Here is a 17,143-nt window from a genome sequence, read left to right on the forward strand (position 1 = left end):
TATGTATGTACTCACTTTTCACTACTCGCAATTTAAGATTTTTCGGTATTTGGTCGAATGACCCGAAACCGCGTATATCGTGTATGTGAACTATTTTTGATAACATTGAGTTCTAGAGGTGGAAATGCATTGAAAAATAGCTTCGACATATAGAATATCGAATAAGGGAAAGCAGTATCTAGATTCAAGGGACTTTGTTGTGTTGATTTCTTATTGTGGAAATTCCAAAGACTCTCGTGAAAGCACAGAAAAGTGAAAAAAATAGAAATATATATATATATATATATATATATATATATATATATATATATATATATATATATATATATATATATAAAGAATTCCCAAGAATTTCGATTATGCATGGCAGAATGAAGGAGAAAATCGAACAAGACTAGTATTGTGGAGGATTGTGCAAATCTAAAAAGCGGAAAATCCGGAAAATTAGCAAATTGGCTAAGATCATTATAATTTGGATTTGTAGTTATCACTTACTAACATCTTAGTCGGGTATCCATTGTAGGGTTAACACCCATAATACCATTCAGAAAATGTCATCGTGAGTTTTGCCTACCGAAGTGCGTTCGTGGCCGCCCTCTTATCATTCTGCTCCACATCGTCTTCGGAGGAGCTACGGCAGACGGTGGTGGCGCGAAAGAATCAAAAAAACACCGAGAGATATGAATCGGCTCCGCCGTCGTTGCCCGAGACACGTTGCCCTCCACGCGGGAGCGAGCGATATCGCTCGCACTGGCCCGGCCCTTCAGTCTTAGTAGGAACCGCCTGTTGAACACACGTTCGTACCGTTGCGTCTTACTCGCCTGCCGGTGGTTACGGAGAGCGTCTCGTATCTTTTTTGGGAGTTTTCTTTAATAGGCCAGCCACGATTAAGAGCTGTTTGTATCTCTTTTATCTTGTGCGGAAATAGATCATGCCAGTGTCAACAATGGCCTCAGCTGCGCCGTGAATTAATCGCTTCTCGTTTCAAACGTTGCCGTCGCCGTCGGAAAATAAGTTTAACCTGTGTGAGTTTCTGCGTCCGTGTGTGCGCGGGTCTGATAATAAATGCGCCGCGCTGCTCTCTCGTCGGTGTTTCTGTTTTGATCAACAATTTCGCTGAGGGAACAATACCGCTCCGCCGTTAATAACCGTTCGGACTCGCGTTTCGACTTGTTAATTCGGTTGTTTTTCTGGAAGTTGTACCAAGCTCGGCGCAATGGCGTGTCCGTAGAAAGGTAGTTCTACTAACGACTCACTGCTGAGCTGAGAGACGAGAAACGTCGTGCTGTGTTTTATTATATGTAGAGATGTTTGCCGAAATCGTGCTTCAAAATGTGGAAATAATTTACGATCCTGTGGCCTTTAGTTCGCTTATCTCTGTTTGCATTTAGTACAAAGGATACAAATTCCAAACCACTGTGTGTTGAACTAGTCAAATTAGGTTTTAAAGTGAAGTTCGGAAGAAGAATTTCGTTTATAAAGTGTTCTTCAAAAAATCATGCAACCGTGCATCGTGTACTTATGCAGTGCGAAATAATCTACCGACTGTCTAAACTGTTACGGCGTGAGTGCATGCGCATCCCGAAGACGGGTATTACTTTTAAAGTGGTAGCTAAACGTAAAATGCGACCAAACAAAACGCTGATCATAAGGAAGTTCAAGCGCAAACGATTCAGGACAGTTCAACGAAAGAAAGCCTCAGTGTTTTGGAGGAATTTTAGTCGAAAGTGTCTGCTTCGAAAAATTTCGTAGAGTGAAATCCTCTATACTTATTGGATTGCCCGTTGTGCCGAGTGAACGTTCGAGATATGAACTATCAGGGCAACAGCAGTCAACATCCATATGCTGGAGATTTCAGGGAAGATGAGCAATCATCTCGCCTGAAGTCCTCATCTTCAGAGCAACAACCCACACCTCAACTATCCCCACAAGAACATCAACAACATTATCAACTGTCTCTACAACAACAGCCGGAATCTAACGCCGGCACAAATCGCCTGCTGCAGAGTTCTCAGTGGAGCAAGAGTTACGACTCGGTGATCAACTACTGGAACACCAGTGGATCCTCGGCAGTGGTGGCAACTGCCGTCAACTACCACCAGTATTACGGCGGCTACAGTCAGCCCATGCCCAGTGCGCGATCTTTGTTCCCGGCTCAGCCCTACTCAGCCAGTGACTACCAGCAGAATTCGCCGCATTCTGCTTCCTCGACATCGTCGGGGAGTCCACCGATGTCGCATCAATCGACGGTGGTCGATAGTGGTCCGTCGCATTACTACGAACCGTACTCGTCGGATTCTCAGCTGCGGAGTTTTCGCGCGAAACCGACGGGTGAATTATCCGGTAAGGCGAGAGGGTTTTGATTTATGCTAAGAAGTAAGGGGTGGCAAATTTCTGGTGAGTCTGTTCCAATCAATTCGGAATGCAAAAAAAAAAATCGTTTGCCAACATTTGATTGCCACGCTGAACCTTGAGTTCGATAGAGCTAAGAAATCTATTTGGATCGATATTAAATTCGTTAATGAGTTTAAACATCCCGAAATACGATTTGTTGAAATCGTTAGAAAACCGCTCAGGAATATCTTTTTCTTATGTATATCTGTTTCATGTAGACCTGTGCGATCTACTTTGAGCCGGCGGCTGCGAAAACGAATTTTTTTAACGGCGGTGGCAATACCTTTGTTAAATATTTTCATTTCACGATCACTAAGGATCGTTCAAAAATTACGTCCAAGATTTGATGGAGAAAGGGGGGGTCCAAGTTTTGCGACAGTTTGTGACCCGAGGGAGGGGTGTTCGTCTTATACGATGTCGAAAAAGAAAAACCAAAATAATCGCCAAAATAAAACCTTTTTTGCAAATATTTTGTTATTGGTTTGCTCTTCTAATTTCGAAATGAGTTATTTTTTAGCTTTGAGCTCGAACAATTTTTGCTATTATTTTGTTATTTTAGCAACTGTATGAAACAAACTAACATCAGATTGTGCTATTCTGTTATTCATATATTTGTTATTCTTTTGCTATTTCCTTCTTCCCGGGTTTTTACACAGTTAGATTTTATCAATTTCTCGGTCTATCTCAATTTTCACAGCTTTGCAAATACCCCCTTATTTTTGTGATTTTTTTCGTGGGAATAACTCAATGTTTTGATGAATACAAAATCCAGAAATAAGGAAAACCCCAGATTAATCCACCTAGCAGTGATGATGTCATTCTCGTGAATTAAAAAATATATTGAAAAAAACACATTAGAAGATCAAACAGCTCTTTAGGGAAATAGATCACATTTTTTCGATCATTTTGCATGTTTTTGCATTGGTGAAAATGCAACAATCGGACCGCATTCCCCGTCAAATGCAACTTGTTGCGAGTAAATCGGATAATGCTAAGTTCCAAAAAGTGTGTCTACAAAATTTGTACACATACACACATACAGACATCACCGGAGTTCGTCGAGCTGAGTCAATCGGTATATAACTTTTTTGAACCAATCATATAGCGTTTCTCTTACTAAATGTCTTCAATAGTTCGTCCGGAAGGGAGTGTGATTCCTAGTGAACTGGCAGTTGCAGAGGTACGGTATAAGTTTTTTGTTCCTGTCCTATGCTTATGAGCATTATCTTGTTAGTTTGATGACACATACAGGAATGCAAAAATGGTAAATCGACTTGGAAACCTCGCAGTGTTTAACAGTGAGAAAGTGCTTGCTGAACACTAAGCTGCGATACAGCAATGTTCAATTAGAGAATGTCATGCCAATAAAGAAGTTCAGATGAGAGAATTCCAGCAGGACAATCCTATACAGAAATTTTCAGGAACTGTTAAACATTCGTGCGAGAGGAATTGCCCTGATCTTTTGGAGAAGCATTTCCCCAAAATTCTTGAATAATAATTCCGGAGATTTTGTGTAGTAGGAATTCTCGTAGGAGAAATTCCCCAGAGTGTCTAAAGGAGGGAAGATTTCCAGGGTTGTCGATAAAAAGGTTGGGGGAGGGTAGGCTGCAGTTCTTTAATTTTTTGGTGGAATAATTCACCATAATTTTTCAAGGGATAAGTCCTCATAACTCCTGAGGAAGCAATTCCCCAGAATTTCGGGAGATAGAAGAACTCAGAATGATTGGAAATTGTTTTCCAAGAATTCATGGAGCAGGAATTTCCAAGATTTCCTGAAGAAGAACTTGTTCAGAATTTGAGCAAAATTCCTCAGAATTTCTGCAGAAAGAATCGTTGGTGGCAGAGCTCCCAAAATTCCAAGAGAAGAAGTGTAATGTAAACAGGTGTTCGTTAATATTTCTACTATGCTATGCTTCTACCCGACTTCAGGTTCCGCGTCGTTCAAATACAATGATCCAGAATGTTTTCGTTTTCTAAGCTTCTTTCGAGCAAGTAAAATAAAAAACATTTTTCACGAATTATTAGAACAAATGCGTCGCGTGATCTATTCTTCAACATGTGCACCATTTGATTAAAGTCAAATACTTCGAAAAAAAAAACGCGTGAAAACGTAAAACGCTTTCTAGAGGCTCGGAAGCCTCCTTTCAAGAGGCTCGGAAGCCTCCTTTCAAGAGGCTCGGAAGCCTCCTTTCAAGAGGCTCGGAAGCCTCCTTTCAAGAGGCTCGGAAGCCTCCTTTCAAGAGGCTCAGAAGCCTCCTTTCAAGAGGCTCAGAAGCCTCCTTTCAAGAGGCTCAGAAGCCTCCTTTCAAGAGGCTCAGAAGCCTCCCTTTGAGAGGCTCAGAAGCCTCCTTTCAAGAGGCTCAGAAGCCTCCTTTCAAGAGGCTCAGAAGCCTCCTTTCAAGAGGCTCAGAAGCCTCCTTTCAAGAGGCTCGGAAGCCTCCTTTCAAGAGGCTCGGAAGCCTCCTTTCAAGAGGCTCGGAAGCCTCCTTTCAAGAGGCTCGGAAGCCTCCTTTCAAGAGGCTCAAAAGCCTCCTCCTTCCAAGAGTCTCGGAAGCAGAGTTTAGAAAATATTAAAAGTCCTTTCAAGAGGCTCGGAAACCTGCTTTCAAGAGGCTCGAAAGCCTGCTTTCAAGAGGCTCGAAAGCCTGCTTTCAAGAGGCTCGAAAGCCTCCTTTCAAGAGGCTCGGAAGCCTCCTTTCAACAGGCTCTGAAGTCTCCATTTGATTCGGCTCAGGAGCCTCCTTTCAAGAGGCTTGGAAGCCTCCTTGCAAGAGGTTCGGAAGTCTCCTTTCGAGAGGCTCGGAAGCCTCCTTTCAAGATGCTCTGAAGCCTCCTTGCAAGAAGTAGAATTAAAAAAAAAACACATTAATAAAGTTTAAAAAAATCCTTTCTAGAGGCTCAGAAGTCTCCTTTCAAGAGGCTCGGAAGCCTCCTTTCAAGAGGCTCGGAAGCCTCCTTTCAAGAGGCTCGGAAGCCTCCTTTCAAGAGGCTCGGAAGCCTCCTTTCAAGAGGCTCGGAAGCCTCCTTTCAAGAGGCTCGGAAGCCTCCTTTCAAGAGGCTCGGAAGCCTCCTTTCAAGAGGCTCAGAAGCCTCCTTTCAAGAGGCTCAGAAGCCTCCTTCAAGAGGCTCAGAAGCCTCCTTTCAAGAGGCTCAGAAGCCTCCTTTCAAGAGCTCAGGCCTCCTTTCAAGAGGCTCAGAAGCCTCCTTTCAAGAGGCTCAGAAGCCTCCTTTCAAGAGGCTCAGAAGCCTCCTTTCAAGAGGCTCAGAAGCCTCCTTTCAAGAGGCTCAAAGCCTCCTTTCAAGAGGCTCAGAAGCCTCCTTTCAAGAGGCTCAGAAGCCTCCTTTCAAGAGGCTCAGAAGCCTCCTTTCAAGAGGCTCAGAAGCCTCCTTTCAAGAGGCTCAGAAGCCTCCTTTCAAGAGGCTCAGGCCTCCTTTCAAGAGGCTCAAGCCTCCTTTCAAGAGGCTCGGAAGCCTCCTTTCAAGAGTCTCAGGCCTCCTTTCAAGAGGCTCAGAAGCCTCCTTTCAAGAGGCTCAGGCCTCCTTTCAAGAGGCTCAGCCTCCTTTCAAGAGGCTCAGAAGCCTCCTTTCAAGAGGCTCAGGCCTCCTTTCAAGAGGCTCAGAAGCCTCCTTTCAAGAGGCTCGGAAGCCTCCTTTCAAGAGGCTCGGAAGCCTCCTTTCAAGAGGCTCGGAAGCCTCCTTTCAAGAGGCTCGGAAGCCTCCTTTCAAGAGGCTCGGAAGCCTCCTTTCAAGAGGCTCGGAAGCCTCCTTTCAAGAAGCTCGGAAGCCTCCTTTCAAGAGGCTCGGAAGCCTCCTCTCATGAGGTTCGGAAGCCTCCTTTCAAGAGGCTCGGAAGTCTCCTTTTAAGAGACTCGGAAGCCTGCCTTCAAGAGGCTCGGAAGTCTCGTTTCCTTCTTCTTTCAAAAGGGTCGGAAGTCTCCTTTCGAGAGGTTCGGGAGCCTCCTTTCGGACAAAAATTTAAACGTCGATTTGCCCAATCTGATGGCACTTCCACGCAAACCAACAAATTGGACAAATCGAGGTTTGAATCTTTGTTTACAAAATCACATACATTCTTTTGAATAAGTACCCGAGATTCAGTTTTAGGGCGGGGCTTCGCTGTATTTTCTTCTGCGCATGAAAAGAGGCGTGTTTCGCGCTAGTGCGTCGCTTCCGTTCGAGATGTCAAGAAGGTCGGTCGACGTCGTACCTTCCTTCATCCACAGGAGGAAGCATTGAGAGCTGCTCAGATTTTTATCCCAAGATTCAAACTATTTTAGTGGTTGATGATAATGGTTGAAGGAGCACGGTTCATTTTCGGAAGAAAGTAGAAGGCTGTACTGTGACTGTAGCAAATTCATGGCATCCAGTGAAATTTTCTCGCAAGACTTGAAACTGACATTTGATGGCATCAATATCGGTCCGAGCGGTAGCCGTCGGCAAGTGGTTGACACGAATAGTGAAATTCGCCTCACAATATTCTGGATTTGGTTTGGTTGCTATTAGGGACTAGAAATGCGTACTATTGAAAATAATTGGTGGGTAACGGGATTTTATACAGGAGAGTGTTGATCCGAGACAAATTTTCTTCAAAGTACTAAACAGACCGCTTGGCGATGGTAGAAAATTGGCGTCAGTTGCGGAATCACAAACGTTCGTCGGACGGTACAATAAATGTATTCGTTTGGATGGTGTCTGTGGCGTATGTCCATGCATTTCTAAGCACAATTATAAAGTATTGGTAGTTGATTCCGATCGACAAGTGCACTTACGCATTGAGTTTTGCCTTTAACTAATAATTTCTCGCGCTAAGTTTCATAAGGGCGTAACTGTATTGATCGATTTCTCTTAATCGATTTTATATTTTGTTAATAACTCAATTGTTAACTAAAAGGCTACAACCGTGATTATTGATTCTGGTGCAAGATACAATCATCCTTTATCACACCAAACCATTAAATCATCGACAAACTAGCGCAATTCGGTACAATAATAAAAAGAGAACATCGACGAAGAGAAATCGATCTATTCAGTTACGCCCCTATGAAACTAAGCGCGTGAATTGTATTGACTAAAATTATGCGACTTGGACTTTTTTACTCTTTACAGTTTTTACTCTCTACCAGAGTTTGCAGAAATCTATCTCAATAGATAACAAACAACGATAAAAGAAAGGCAAAAACTGTTCCGAGTCGTGACAAGACTTGATAAGGGGCTGTCCATATACCAGGTGGACGGTTTAAGGGGGAGGGGGTGTATGGCGGTTCATACAAATTTTTGAAAATCTATATAAGCAGTTGTCCACGCTGTGGGAGGAGGGTATCTTAAACCAACCAAAACCTGTCCACGTGGTATATGGACAGCCCCTAACCAATTTATCAAACATGTATACTGCCGTTATACGCATAGTTGTCCCATGTTTGCTGGGATTACCTGTGTACATGGGACTCTTATAACAGCAGTATACAAGTGCGAAAAAAAAACAGAATCGGAAAGGCAGCCTTCACAGAGAAGTGATAACTTTCGCTTTGTTCACGCTCATTTTGTGTTGGGGAATGGGGACCACACTGCTGTGTAGAATAAATTGAAATGCATCGTCAGAATCAGTGCTTCCCGCGCTTGGAGCTTTTTAAAAGAAATTTATCATGAGTTATAGCCTCCTCAATCAGTTCTTTATCATGACGGTATGCTACATATCGTATAGGTATACAGAGATGATGAGTGAGAGACTTTTTCATTCTCTTTTAGATTCAATCCATGCTCTCTACTTTTCACGCTATGAGCCAAAAATGCATTTTTCATCCTTCGATCACTAATTTCACAAGACCATATCTAATCGCATTCTATTCTCCTTCCCATCTTATTTCCAGTTAAACTTTCAACCAGTCCCAGTTCAACCATCACATCGAAATTGCACCGCAAGGTACTGCGGATACCGTCGAAGCGACTTCCCGGCCGAATCCACTCCGGGAAGCTCGCCTCGGTGGCCAGTAAGCTAACGGCCACCACCAAGCAACGCCTGCAGCACCAGCAGCAGCAACTTCAGCAACATTCCCAGTTTGGTCTGCATCCGCAGCAGCAGCAACAACAACGGCCCCGCGCACCCACCAGCTGCGATAACTCGAACGACTCCGGTCTTGGATTCGACCGAGGAATCGACAGTACCAGCAGCACCCTCAACCCTCAGCACCACTCGGCGTCGGCGTCCACCACTACCACTTCGAGCGGTTCGCTCGGCAGTGGGACCGACCGGCCGATCCATCACAGCAGGTAAGTCTTCCGTCAGGCGTTTGGTTTGTGGTTTTTCCCTATTCTAGCACTACTCTCTTTATTGGGATAATATGCATTTATTCTAACACGATCTAACAGTTCTAAGTGCCTGTTGGGATTGTAAGATGCTCTGCTCGACAAACTTTCTGTGATAGAAAATCTTTCCATTGAATTTAATTTACCAAGCTATGCAGTGTCGTGAGAGCCGCCGTTCATGTAATCTGTTTAATTTAAACTTACCGGTTCAACCTTCTAATCGCCTCAATAGCCTAGCAGCGTTTTGTTAACTCACTTAAGTAGTTAAATCTTTTTTAGCTATTTGATAAAATTTAAACAATTAATGAAATGTCTGTCTCAAATAAATTTATGATAAATATACATAAATAGCCTTTAAAAATTATTCCGAGAATCAATCTATTCACCATTCTTTTTTACTTGACTGCATATGTGCATTTTGCACTTCAACTAAGCACCCATTCCAAAAGCACAGTGTAATGCATTTTGCTACTGTGGTAAAATGATAAATTGATAGGAAAACCACAACACGATCGATAAACCTTCACCGCGATCGTACAATTAGCTTATTAACCTTTGCATCCCCAACCTATTTTGCGCACTCAAATTTTGATGATGTTTTTGCTCCTATCTCATTCAATATTCGACAGATTTGTTTAAAATTTTCAAACACAAACCGGAAATTATCATAGTTTTAGATCGACATGGCGACATATTGAACGGTTCCGGATTTATACGGAATCCCAGTGGAGTCTGTCGGGTGGCCATTTTGAGCATTTCTGACTCTTTTGTTCGTTATTCCTACCAACAGTGGAGCTCTATCAGCTTCCACACTGATATTCTTCCCTCCCCCTTCATACCCGGAGTTTGGCAGAAAGAAGGTCGTGTGATAGGGAGTGAGTGCTAGTAATGGACCCTGTGCGTATAACGGACCCCCTGAACAAAATCCCAAATTAAACGCTGGAATCGACTATTTTCTGCAAACTTCCGTCGGATGGAGTTGCTTTATGTAACACGATAGCAGTTCCATACATTTGTTATGGACTGGGAAGCAGGAATTTAGTTAAATTATCTAATTTGTAAATGCACATACGCTAAAGGGTCAGCCTTGGGCGATGTTCCTCCAGTTTCCCCGAACGTTCAGGGTCCCCAGGTCCGATTCCACCGCGTGCAGCCAGCGTGTTCGTGGCCTTCCACGAAGTCGCTGTTGAATATTGTTTTCGCTATTCTTTCTTCCGAGATTCGTACTAAGTGACAAGCCCACTGAAGCCTGCCGTATTATACGATTCACAATATTTTCTTCTTTGTATACTTGATGCAGCTCATGATTCATGCGTCTGCGCCACTCACCATTTTCTAGTTTCCCTCCGAGTATGTACGCAGAACTTTTTGCTCGAAAACCCCGAAAGCTCGCCGGTCGGCCTCTTTCAACGTCCATGCTTCATGTCTATGAAGGGCCACTGGTAGAAACAGAGTTTTGTATAGAGCAAATTTCGTTTCCGTCTGCATGTTGCGGGTCCTAAGCTGGTTACGTAATCCGTAAAAGGCCCTATTCGCAGCAGCAATACGTCTTTTCACTTCACGGGAAACGTCATTGTCACATATCACAAGCGTTCCAAGGTAAACAAATTCTTCAACAACTTCAAACATCGCCACCAAGCACTATCTCAGCACCAACACCACGAGGTCTCTATCTCTACCTGCCACCATGAACTTTGTCTTGATAGAGTTAATGGTTAAGCCGATCCTCGCCGTCTCCCTCTGCTCTGCGATCGAAATCAATGAGGTCGATATCGACTTCCGTGCTTGAGAAGCTCGATCGAGAACGCGTCCTTCCTAGTAGCTTCACTGGTTTTAGCTCGTTTAGAGCCTTCTTTAAGGTCTGAGGGAAGGGTTTTCCGTTAAAAAAGCACGTGGTAGCACTCTCTGAGAGAAAATTGCCCACTCAAGCCCGCCAGAATGACGCTGTCAGTGTCGCGAAAATTATTTCATCATTATGCAGTTTACAATTGGTTGAGAATGTGGTGTAAGTAAGACAAATAAGATAGATAACACTAAGAAGAAAAATAAAGTAAGTTCCTGCAGGAATTCCTTCGGAAAATCCTCTAGGGATTCGTTCGAATGTTCCTCCAGCAATTCATCGAAAGTTCCTCCAGGAATTATCTTCGAAAGTTCTTCCAGGAATTCCTTCGGAAGTTCCTCAAGGAATTCCTTTAGAAGTTCCTCCAGGAATTCCTTCGAAAGTTCCTCCAGGAATTCTTCCAGAAGCTCCTCCAGGAATTCTTCCAGAAGTTCCTCCAGGAGTTCCTTCGGAAGTTCCTCCAAGAATTCCTTCGGAAGTTCCTCCAGGAATTCTTCCGGAAGTTCCTCCAGAAATTCCTTCTAGAAGTTCCTTTTGGCATCCCTTCGGAATTTCATTATGCAGTTTACAATTGGTTGAGAATGTGGTGTAAGTAAGACAAATAAGATAGATAACACTAAGAAGAAAAATAAAGTAAGTTCCTGCAGGAATTCCTTCGGAAAATCCTCTAGGGATTCGTTCGAATGTTCCTCCAGCAATTCATCGAAAGTTCCTCCAGGAATTATCTTCGAAAGTTCCTCAAGGAATTCCTTTAGAAGTTCCTCCAGGAATTCCTTCGAAAGTTCCTCCAGGAATTCTTCCAGAAGCTCCTCCAGGAATTCTTCCAGAAGTTCCTCCAGGAGTTCCTTCGGAAGTTCCTCCAAGTATTCCTTCGGAAGTTCCTCCAGGAATTCTTCCGGAAAATCCTCCAGAAATTCCTTCTAGAAGTTCCTTTTGGCATCCCTTCGGAATTTTCCCCGGGAATTCCTTCGAAAGTTCCTCCAAGAATTCCTTCGGAAGTTCCCCCCGGAATTCCTCCGAAAGTTCCTCCGGAAGTTCCTCCGGGAATTCAAATGGAAGTTTTTAGATAAACTTTTGGAGGGTTTCCGGAGGAGTTCCCAGGGGAACTTCCGAAGGAAAGTTCCTTCAGGAATTCCTCTGAAAGTTCCTCCAGCAATTCCTTCGGAAGTTCCTCCAGCAATTCCTTCGTAAGTTCCTTCAGAAATTCCTTCGGAAGTTCCCCTGGGAATTCCTTCGGAAATTCCCCCCGGAATTCCTCCGAAAGTTCTACAGGGAATTCCTCCGGGAATTCTTTTGGAAGTTTTCAGTGAAACTTTTGGAGGAATTCCCGGGTGAACGTCCGGAAAAATTCCCGGGGGAACTTCTGGAGGAATTCCCGGGGAACGTCCGGAAAAATTCCCAGGGGAACTTCCGGATGAATTTCCGGGGGAACTTCCTGATGAATTCCCGGGGGAACTTCCGGATGAATTCCCGGGGGAACTTCCGGAGAAATTCCCGGAGGAGCATCCTCAGGAATTCCCGAAGGAACTTCCGGAGGAATTCTTGAAGGAACTTCCGGAAGAATTCTTGAAGGAACTTCCAGAGGAATTCCTGAAGGAACTTCCGGAGGAATTCCCGAAGAAACTATCGGAGGAATTCCCGAAGGAACTTCCGGAGGAATTCCCGAAGTAACTTACGGAGGAATTCCCGAAGAAACTTCCAGAATCCTCCTGGAATCCCTTCGTAAGTTCCCCCGGGAATACCTTCGGAAATTCCTCCAGCAATTCCTTCGGAAGTTCATCCAGGAATTCCTTCAGAAGTTCCTCCAGGAATTCCTTCAGAAGTTCCTCCAGGAATTCCTTCGGAAGTTCCTCCAGGAATTTCTTCAGAAGTACCTCCAGGAATTCTTTCGGAAGTACCTCCAGGAATTCCTTCGGAAGTACCTCCTGGAATCACTTCGGAAGTTACTGCAGGAATCACTTCGGAAGTTCCCTCCGGAAATTCCTTCGCAAGTTTCACCGGGGATTCCTCCGGGAGTTCCTCCAGGAATTTCTCCGAAAATTCCTCCAGGAATTCCTCTGGAACTTTTCAGAGAAACTTTTGGAGGAATTCCCGGGGGAACTTCTGGAGGAATTCCCGGTGGAACTTCCGAAGGAACTTCCGGAGGAATTCTGGGGGGAACTTCCGAAGTGATTCCTGAAGGAACTTCCGAAGTGATTCCCGGAAGAACTTCCGAGGGAATTCCTGGAGGAACTTCCGAAGGAATTCCTGAAGGAATTCCTGAAGGAATTCCTGGAGGAACTTCCAAAGGAATTCCTGGAGGAACTTCCAAAGGAATTCCTGGAGGAACTTCCAAAGGAATTCCTGGAGGAACTTCCGAAGGAATTCCTGGAGGAACTTCCGAAGGAATTCCTGGAGGAACTTCCGAAGGAATTCCTGGAGGAACTTCCGAAGGAATTCCTTGAGGAACTTCCGATGGAATTCCTTGAGGAACTTCCGATGGAATTCCTGGGGGAATTTCCAAAGGAATTCCTGGGGGAACTTCCGAAGGAATTCCTGGAGGAACTTCCGAAGGAATTCCTGGAGGAACTTCCGAAGGAATTCCTGGAGGAACTTCCGAAGGAATTCCTGGAGGAACTTCCGAAGGAATTCCTGGAGGAACTTCCGAAGGAATTCCTGGAGGAACTTCCGAAGGAATTCCTGGAGGAACTTCCGAAGGAATTCCTGGAGGAACTTCCGAAGCAAATTCCTGGAGGAACTTCCGAAGGAATTCCTGGAGGAACTTCCGAAGCAAATTCTTGGAGGAACTTCCGAAGGAATTCCTGGAGGAACTTCCGAAGGAATTCCTGGAGGAACTTCCGAAGGAAGTGCTGGAAGAACTTCCGAAGGAATTCCTGGAGGAACTTCCGAAGGAATTGCTGGAGGAACTTCCGGAGGAATTTCCGAAGGAATTTCCGAAAGAACTCCCGGAGGAATTCCCGAAGAAACTTCCGGAGAAATTCCCAAAGAAACTTCCGGAGGAATTCCCGAAGGAACTTCCGGAGGAATTCCCGAAGTAACTTCCGGAGGAATTCCCGAAGTAACTTCCGGAGGAATTCCCGAAGTAACTTACGGAGGAATTCCCGAAGAAACTTCCGGAGGGATTCCCGAAGGAACTTCCGGGGGAATTCCCGAAGGAACTTCCGGAGGAATTCCCGAAGGAACTTCCGGGGGAATTCCCGAAGGAACTTCCGGAGGAATTCCCGAAGGAACTCCAGGAATTCCTCCTGAAGTTCCTCCAGGAATTCTTGAGGAAGTTCCTCCAGCAATTCCTTCGGAAGTTCCTCCAGGAATTCCTTCGGAAGTTCCTCCAGGAATTCCTTCAGAAGTACCTCCAGGAGTTCCTTCGGAAGTACCTCCAGGAATTCCTTCGGAAGTACCTCCAGTAATTCCTTCGGAAGTACCTCCTGGAATCACTTCGGAAGTTACTGCAGGAATCACTTCGGAAGTTCCCTCCGGAATTCCTCCGGAAATTCCTTCGCAAGTTTCACCGGGGATTCCTCCGGGAGTTCCTCCAGGAATTTCTCCGAAAGTTCCTCCGAGAATTCCTCTGGAACTTTTCAGACAAACTTTTGGAGGAATTCCCGGGGGAACTTCTGGAGGAATTCCCGGTGGAACTTCCGAAGGAACTTCCGGAGGAATTCCGGGGGGAACTTCCGAAGTGATTCCTGGAGGAACTTCCGAAGTGATTCCCGGAAGAAATTCCTGGAGGAACTTCCGAAGGAATTCCTGGGGGAACTTCTGAAGGAATTCCTGGAGGAACTTCCGTAGGAATTCCTGGAGGAACTCCCGAAGGAATTTCTGGAGGAACTTCCGAAAGAATTCCTGAAGGAACTTCCGAAAGAATTCCTGAAGGAACTTCCGAAGGAATTCCTGGAGGAACTTCCGAAGGAATTCCTGGAGGAACTTCCGAAGGAACTCCTGGAGGAACTTCCGAAGGAATTCCTGGAGGAACTTCCGAAGGAATTCCTGGAGGAACTTACGAAGGAACTTACAAAGGAATTCCTGGAGGAACTTCCGAAGGAATTGCTGGAAGAACTTCCGAAGGAATTGCTGGAAGAACTTCCGAAGGAATTCCTGGAGGAACTTCCGGAGGAATTTCCCAAGGAACTCCCGGAGGAATTCCCGAAGAAACTTCCGGAGAAATTCCCGAAGAAACTTCCGGAGAAATTCCCGAAGAAACTTTCGGAGGAATTCCCGAAGGAACTTCCGGAGGAATTCCCGAAGGAACTCGGCCAAATTACTTGCTTGAAGCAAGGATGTTATCGATCATTTAGTAATCTGCGTTTTATCATTTAGTTGTTTGTCAATAGCACATTCTAGATGCTAATTTTCAAAATGTGTTGTATGGTGGACTTCTAGTGCGAAGGTTTTTCTACAACTCTGTCTAACAGTTCGTTCTTTGAATTTCACTAATAACGGAGCTATAGCGCTAGTAGCAGTAACTTATACTAAATTATTGAAATTTTGTTATCATTTAGTATGAGTTACTGCAACTGGCGCCTTAACTCCGTTAATACTGGAATTCAAACATCAATGAGGCAAAGTTGTAGAAAAACCTTCGCACTAGAAGTTCAGAATACAACACATTTTAAAATTTAGCCTTTGGAGTGAGTTACTGACGAATAATCTAACGCAGATTACTAAATGATCGATAACATCCTTGGCTTGAAGTCATATATTCTTCGCCCAAATATCTTATTTATCCGATCGAAGTATTCGGACAACTAGTTTTTAGCATAATAACCAGTGTGGCGTCTCGTAACCTTACTTTTTGCATATTCAATAACACAAAAATGGAAAATTTTGATTTTTTGACAGGCCAAAAATAAAATAATATTACACTATCCAACAAAATTGAACTTTTTTTCGTTCCCTTCAACCATCTTCAATGACTTTCGATCAAACAAGCCTTCCCCCTTTTGTACTTCATGAAAAATCGTTGAATATTTATGTGTGTAGAAGGTATGCAGATCTGTGTCCCCGGCTAGTGCTCCGGAACCGGTACCGAGTGCCCAAAACTAACCAATAAGGCTCAAAATTGGATCAGAAGTAAACATATGAATGTTTATTTCTCGATTTGATTTTGAGTCGAAATGTGCGTACTACTAAGGGGCCTTTTACAAATATACGTTATATCCAGTTGTTCACCCACTGCAAGCCGAATATACCTCTGCACTTGCCACGAGTTCATACGGAATTTATTGAAATTTTGGGTTAGGTTCGAGGGGCAGAGGTTGGTCTTGGTTAACGGAGCTGCCAATAATGTGTTAGATAGGAAACGTAGCGTAGGATGTAGGAAACGAGCTTTTTTAGTTCATTTGCAATTCTGGCAGCTACTGCTAGAATAGTCACAAGTTGAAGGTATAGAATAGAAATCGAAACGGTATGGAAGTCCATTTTCAGTTCTGGCGATTGTTAGAGCATGAGCAATATGGAGAAAGATACAAAGTAGGAGAATGGAACGGACCTGGGATTGAACCCACGACCTCCTGCGTGTGAGGCAGAAGCAGTAGCCATATGACTACCAAGCCCGTTTTTCCAAAAGGGTCAACATTGATAGTAAAACTCTAAACCTAGTTTCAATATTTGTTTCGCAAAACATGCCGTAGATTTATATCTCGCTTAAATTTTCAAAAGGACCTAAGTAACAATTTTTTCATGAATTAATTTGAATATTGCAATCAATAGACCAACATGGAAGCTTTCGATTCCAGTACTTAAATTTATTCATAAAAAAAATGTAACCTTAGTCCTTTTGAAAAGTTAAGCAAGATATGTCCCATTATACATTTGAAGATAATCTGATATATGTTCTCGTATAAATCCGGAACCGTCCAACCGACATGTCCTCAAAAACAATGATAATTTCTGGTTTATGTCTAAAAATTTCAAACAAATCGGTCGAATGAGTTTGAGCAAAAACATCAATGTAATCTGCTTCCGCAGAAGATGTTGGGGATGCAAGGGTTAACAGCAATTTATGCGCCGTGAATCGTCGTGCGGTGGAGAATGAGAACGTCGCGATCGACGCCCCCGTAACGTGTTCGGTAGCGTGAGCCACCTTTCGTTTACTATTCATCGTGGAATTGTGGTGGAATTTGTTACATTTCCGTTAATGGAAGGCGAAGGACAGGGGTCCAGGGGGAAAAACTCAATCGAATCAATTCCTAAATATGTGAAGTTATAAAATGACTATTTTTTTATTATTTGCATTAGTTTTGTTTCCGCACTGTTCTGTTTATTTTTACATCCTTTTCATGTCTGCATCTTTTTAAACCTCTACACAGATAAAAATATGTTGTGATTTTAAATGTATTTTCATGCACATATTTGGAGCATACAAATAAACGTTACAGTCAATCGATCTCACTATTCTTTTAAATCGAAATAAATTTAAACGGTGCGTGTTTGTATGTGACAATGTGACAAGTGAAAAAACAGAGATTAGACGTGAAAACAGAGACTGCAGTTAAAGTATATTTTAAACTGTGTAAAATAAGTTTATACGCAAAGTGGTATATATTGTTAAATGCGTAATAGAACATTTATTCCAACGATATATAATTTGTGCTTGAGAAGTTGAGC

At 43.6% G+C, this 17,143-nt stretch overlaps 1 protein-coding gene across 4 annotated transcripts in view; it reads left to right on the top strand.

The window, feature by feature from the left end:
* The window catches only part of LOC134207749 (nuclear factor of activated T-cells 5), a 263,107-nt gene that overhangs the window by 88,421 nt on the left and 157,543 nt on the right, over positions 1-17,143 (top strand). For 2 of the 4 annotated variants that reach the window (XM_062683613.1, XM_062683615.1), the window contains exon 3: positions 8,262-8,661. In XM_062683613.1, the coding sequence (XP_062539597.1) occupies positions 8,262-8,661 (400 nt within the window). Of the gene's footprint in view, positions 1-821; positions 2,344-8,261; positions 8,662-17,143 lie in introns of those variants that run through there. The other 2 variants (XM_062683612.1, XM_062683614.1) reach the window with 2 other exon arrangements.

Source organism: Armigeres subalbatus, chromosome 1 (assembly GCF_024139115.2).
Source record: "Armigeres subalbatus isolate Guangzhou_Male chromosome 1, GZ_Asu_2, whole genome shotgun sequence".
In the NCBI taxonomy this organism is placed as follows: Eukaryota; Metazoa; Arthropoda; class Insecta; order Diptera; family Culicidae; genus Armigeres; species Armigeres subalbatus.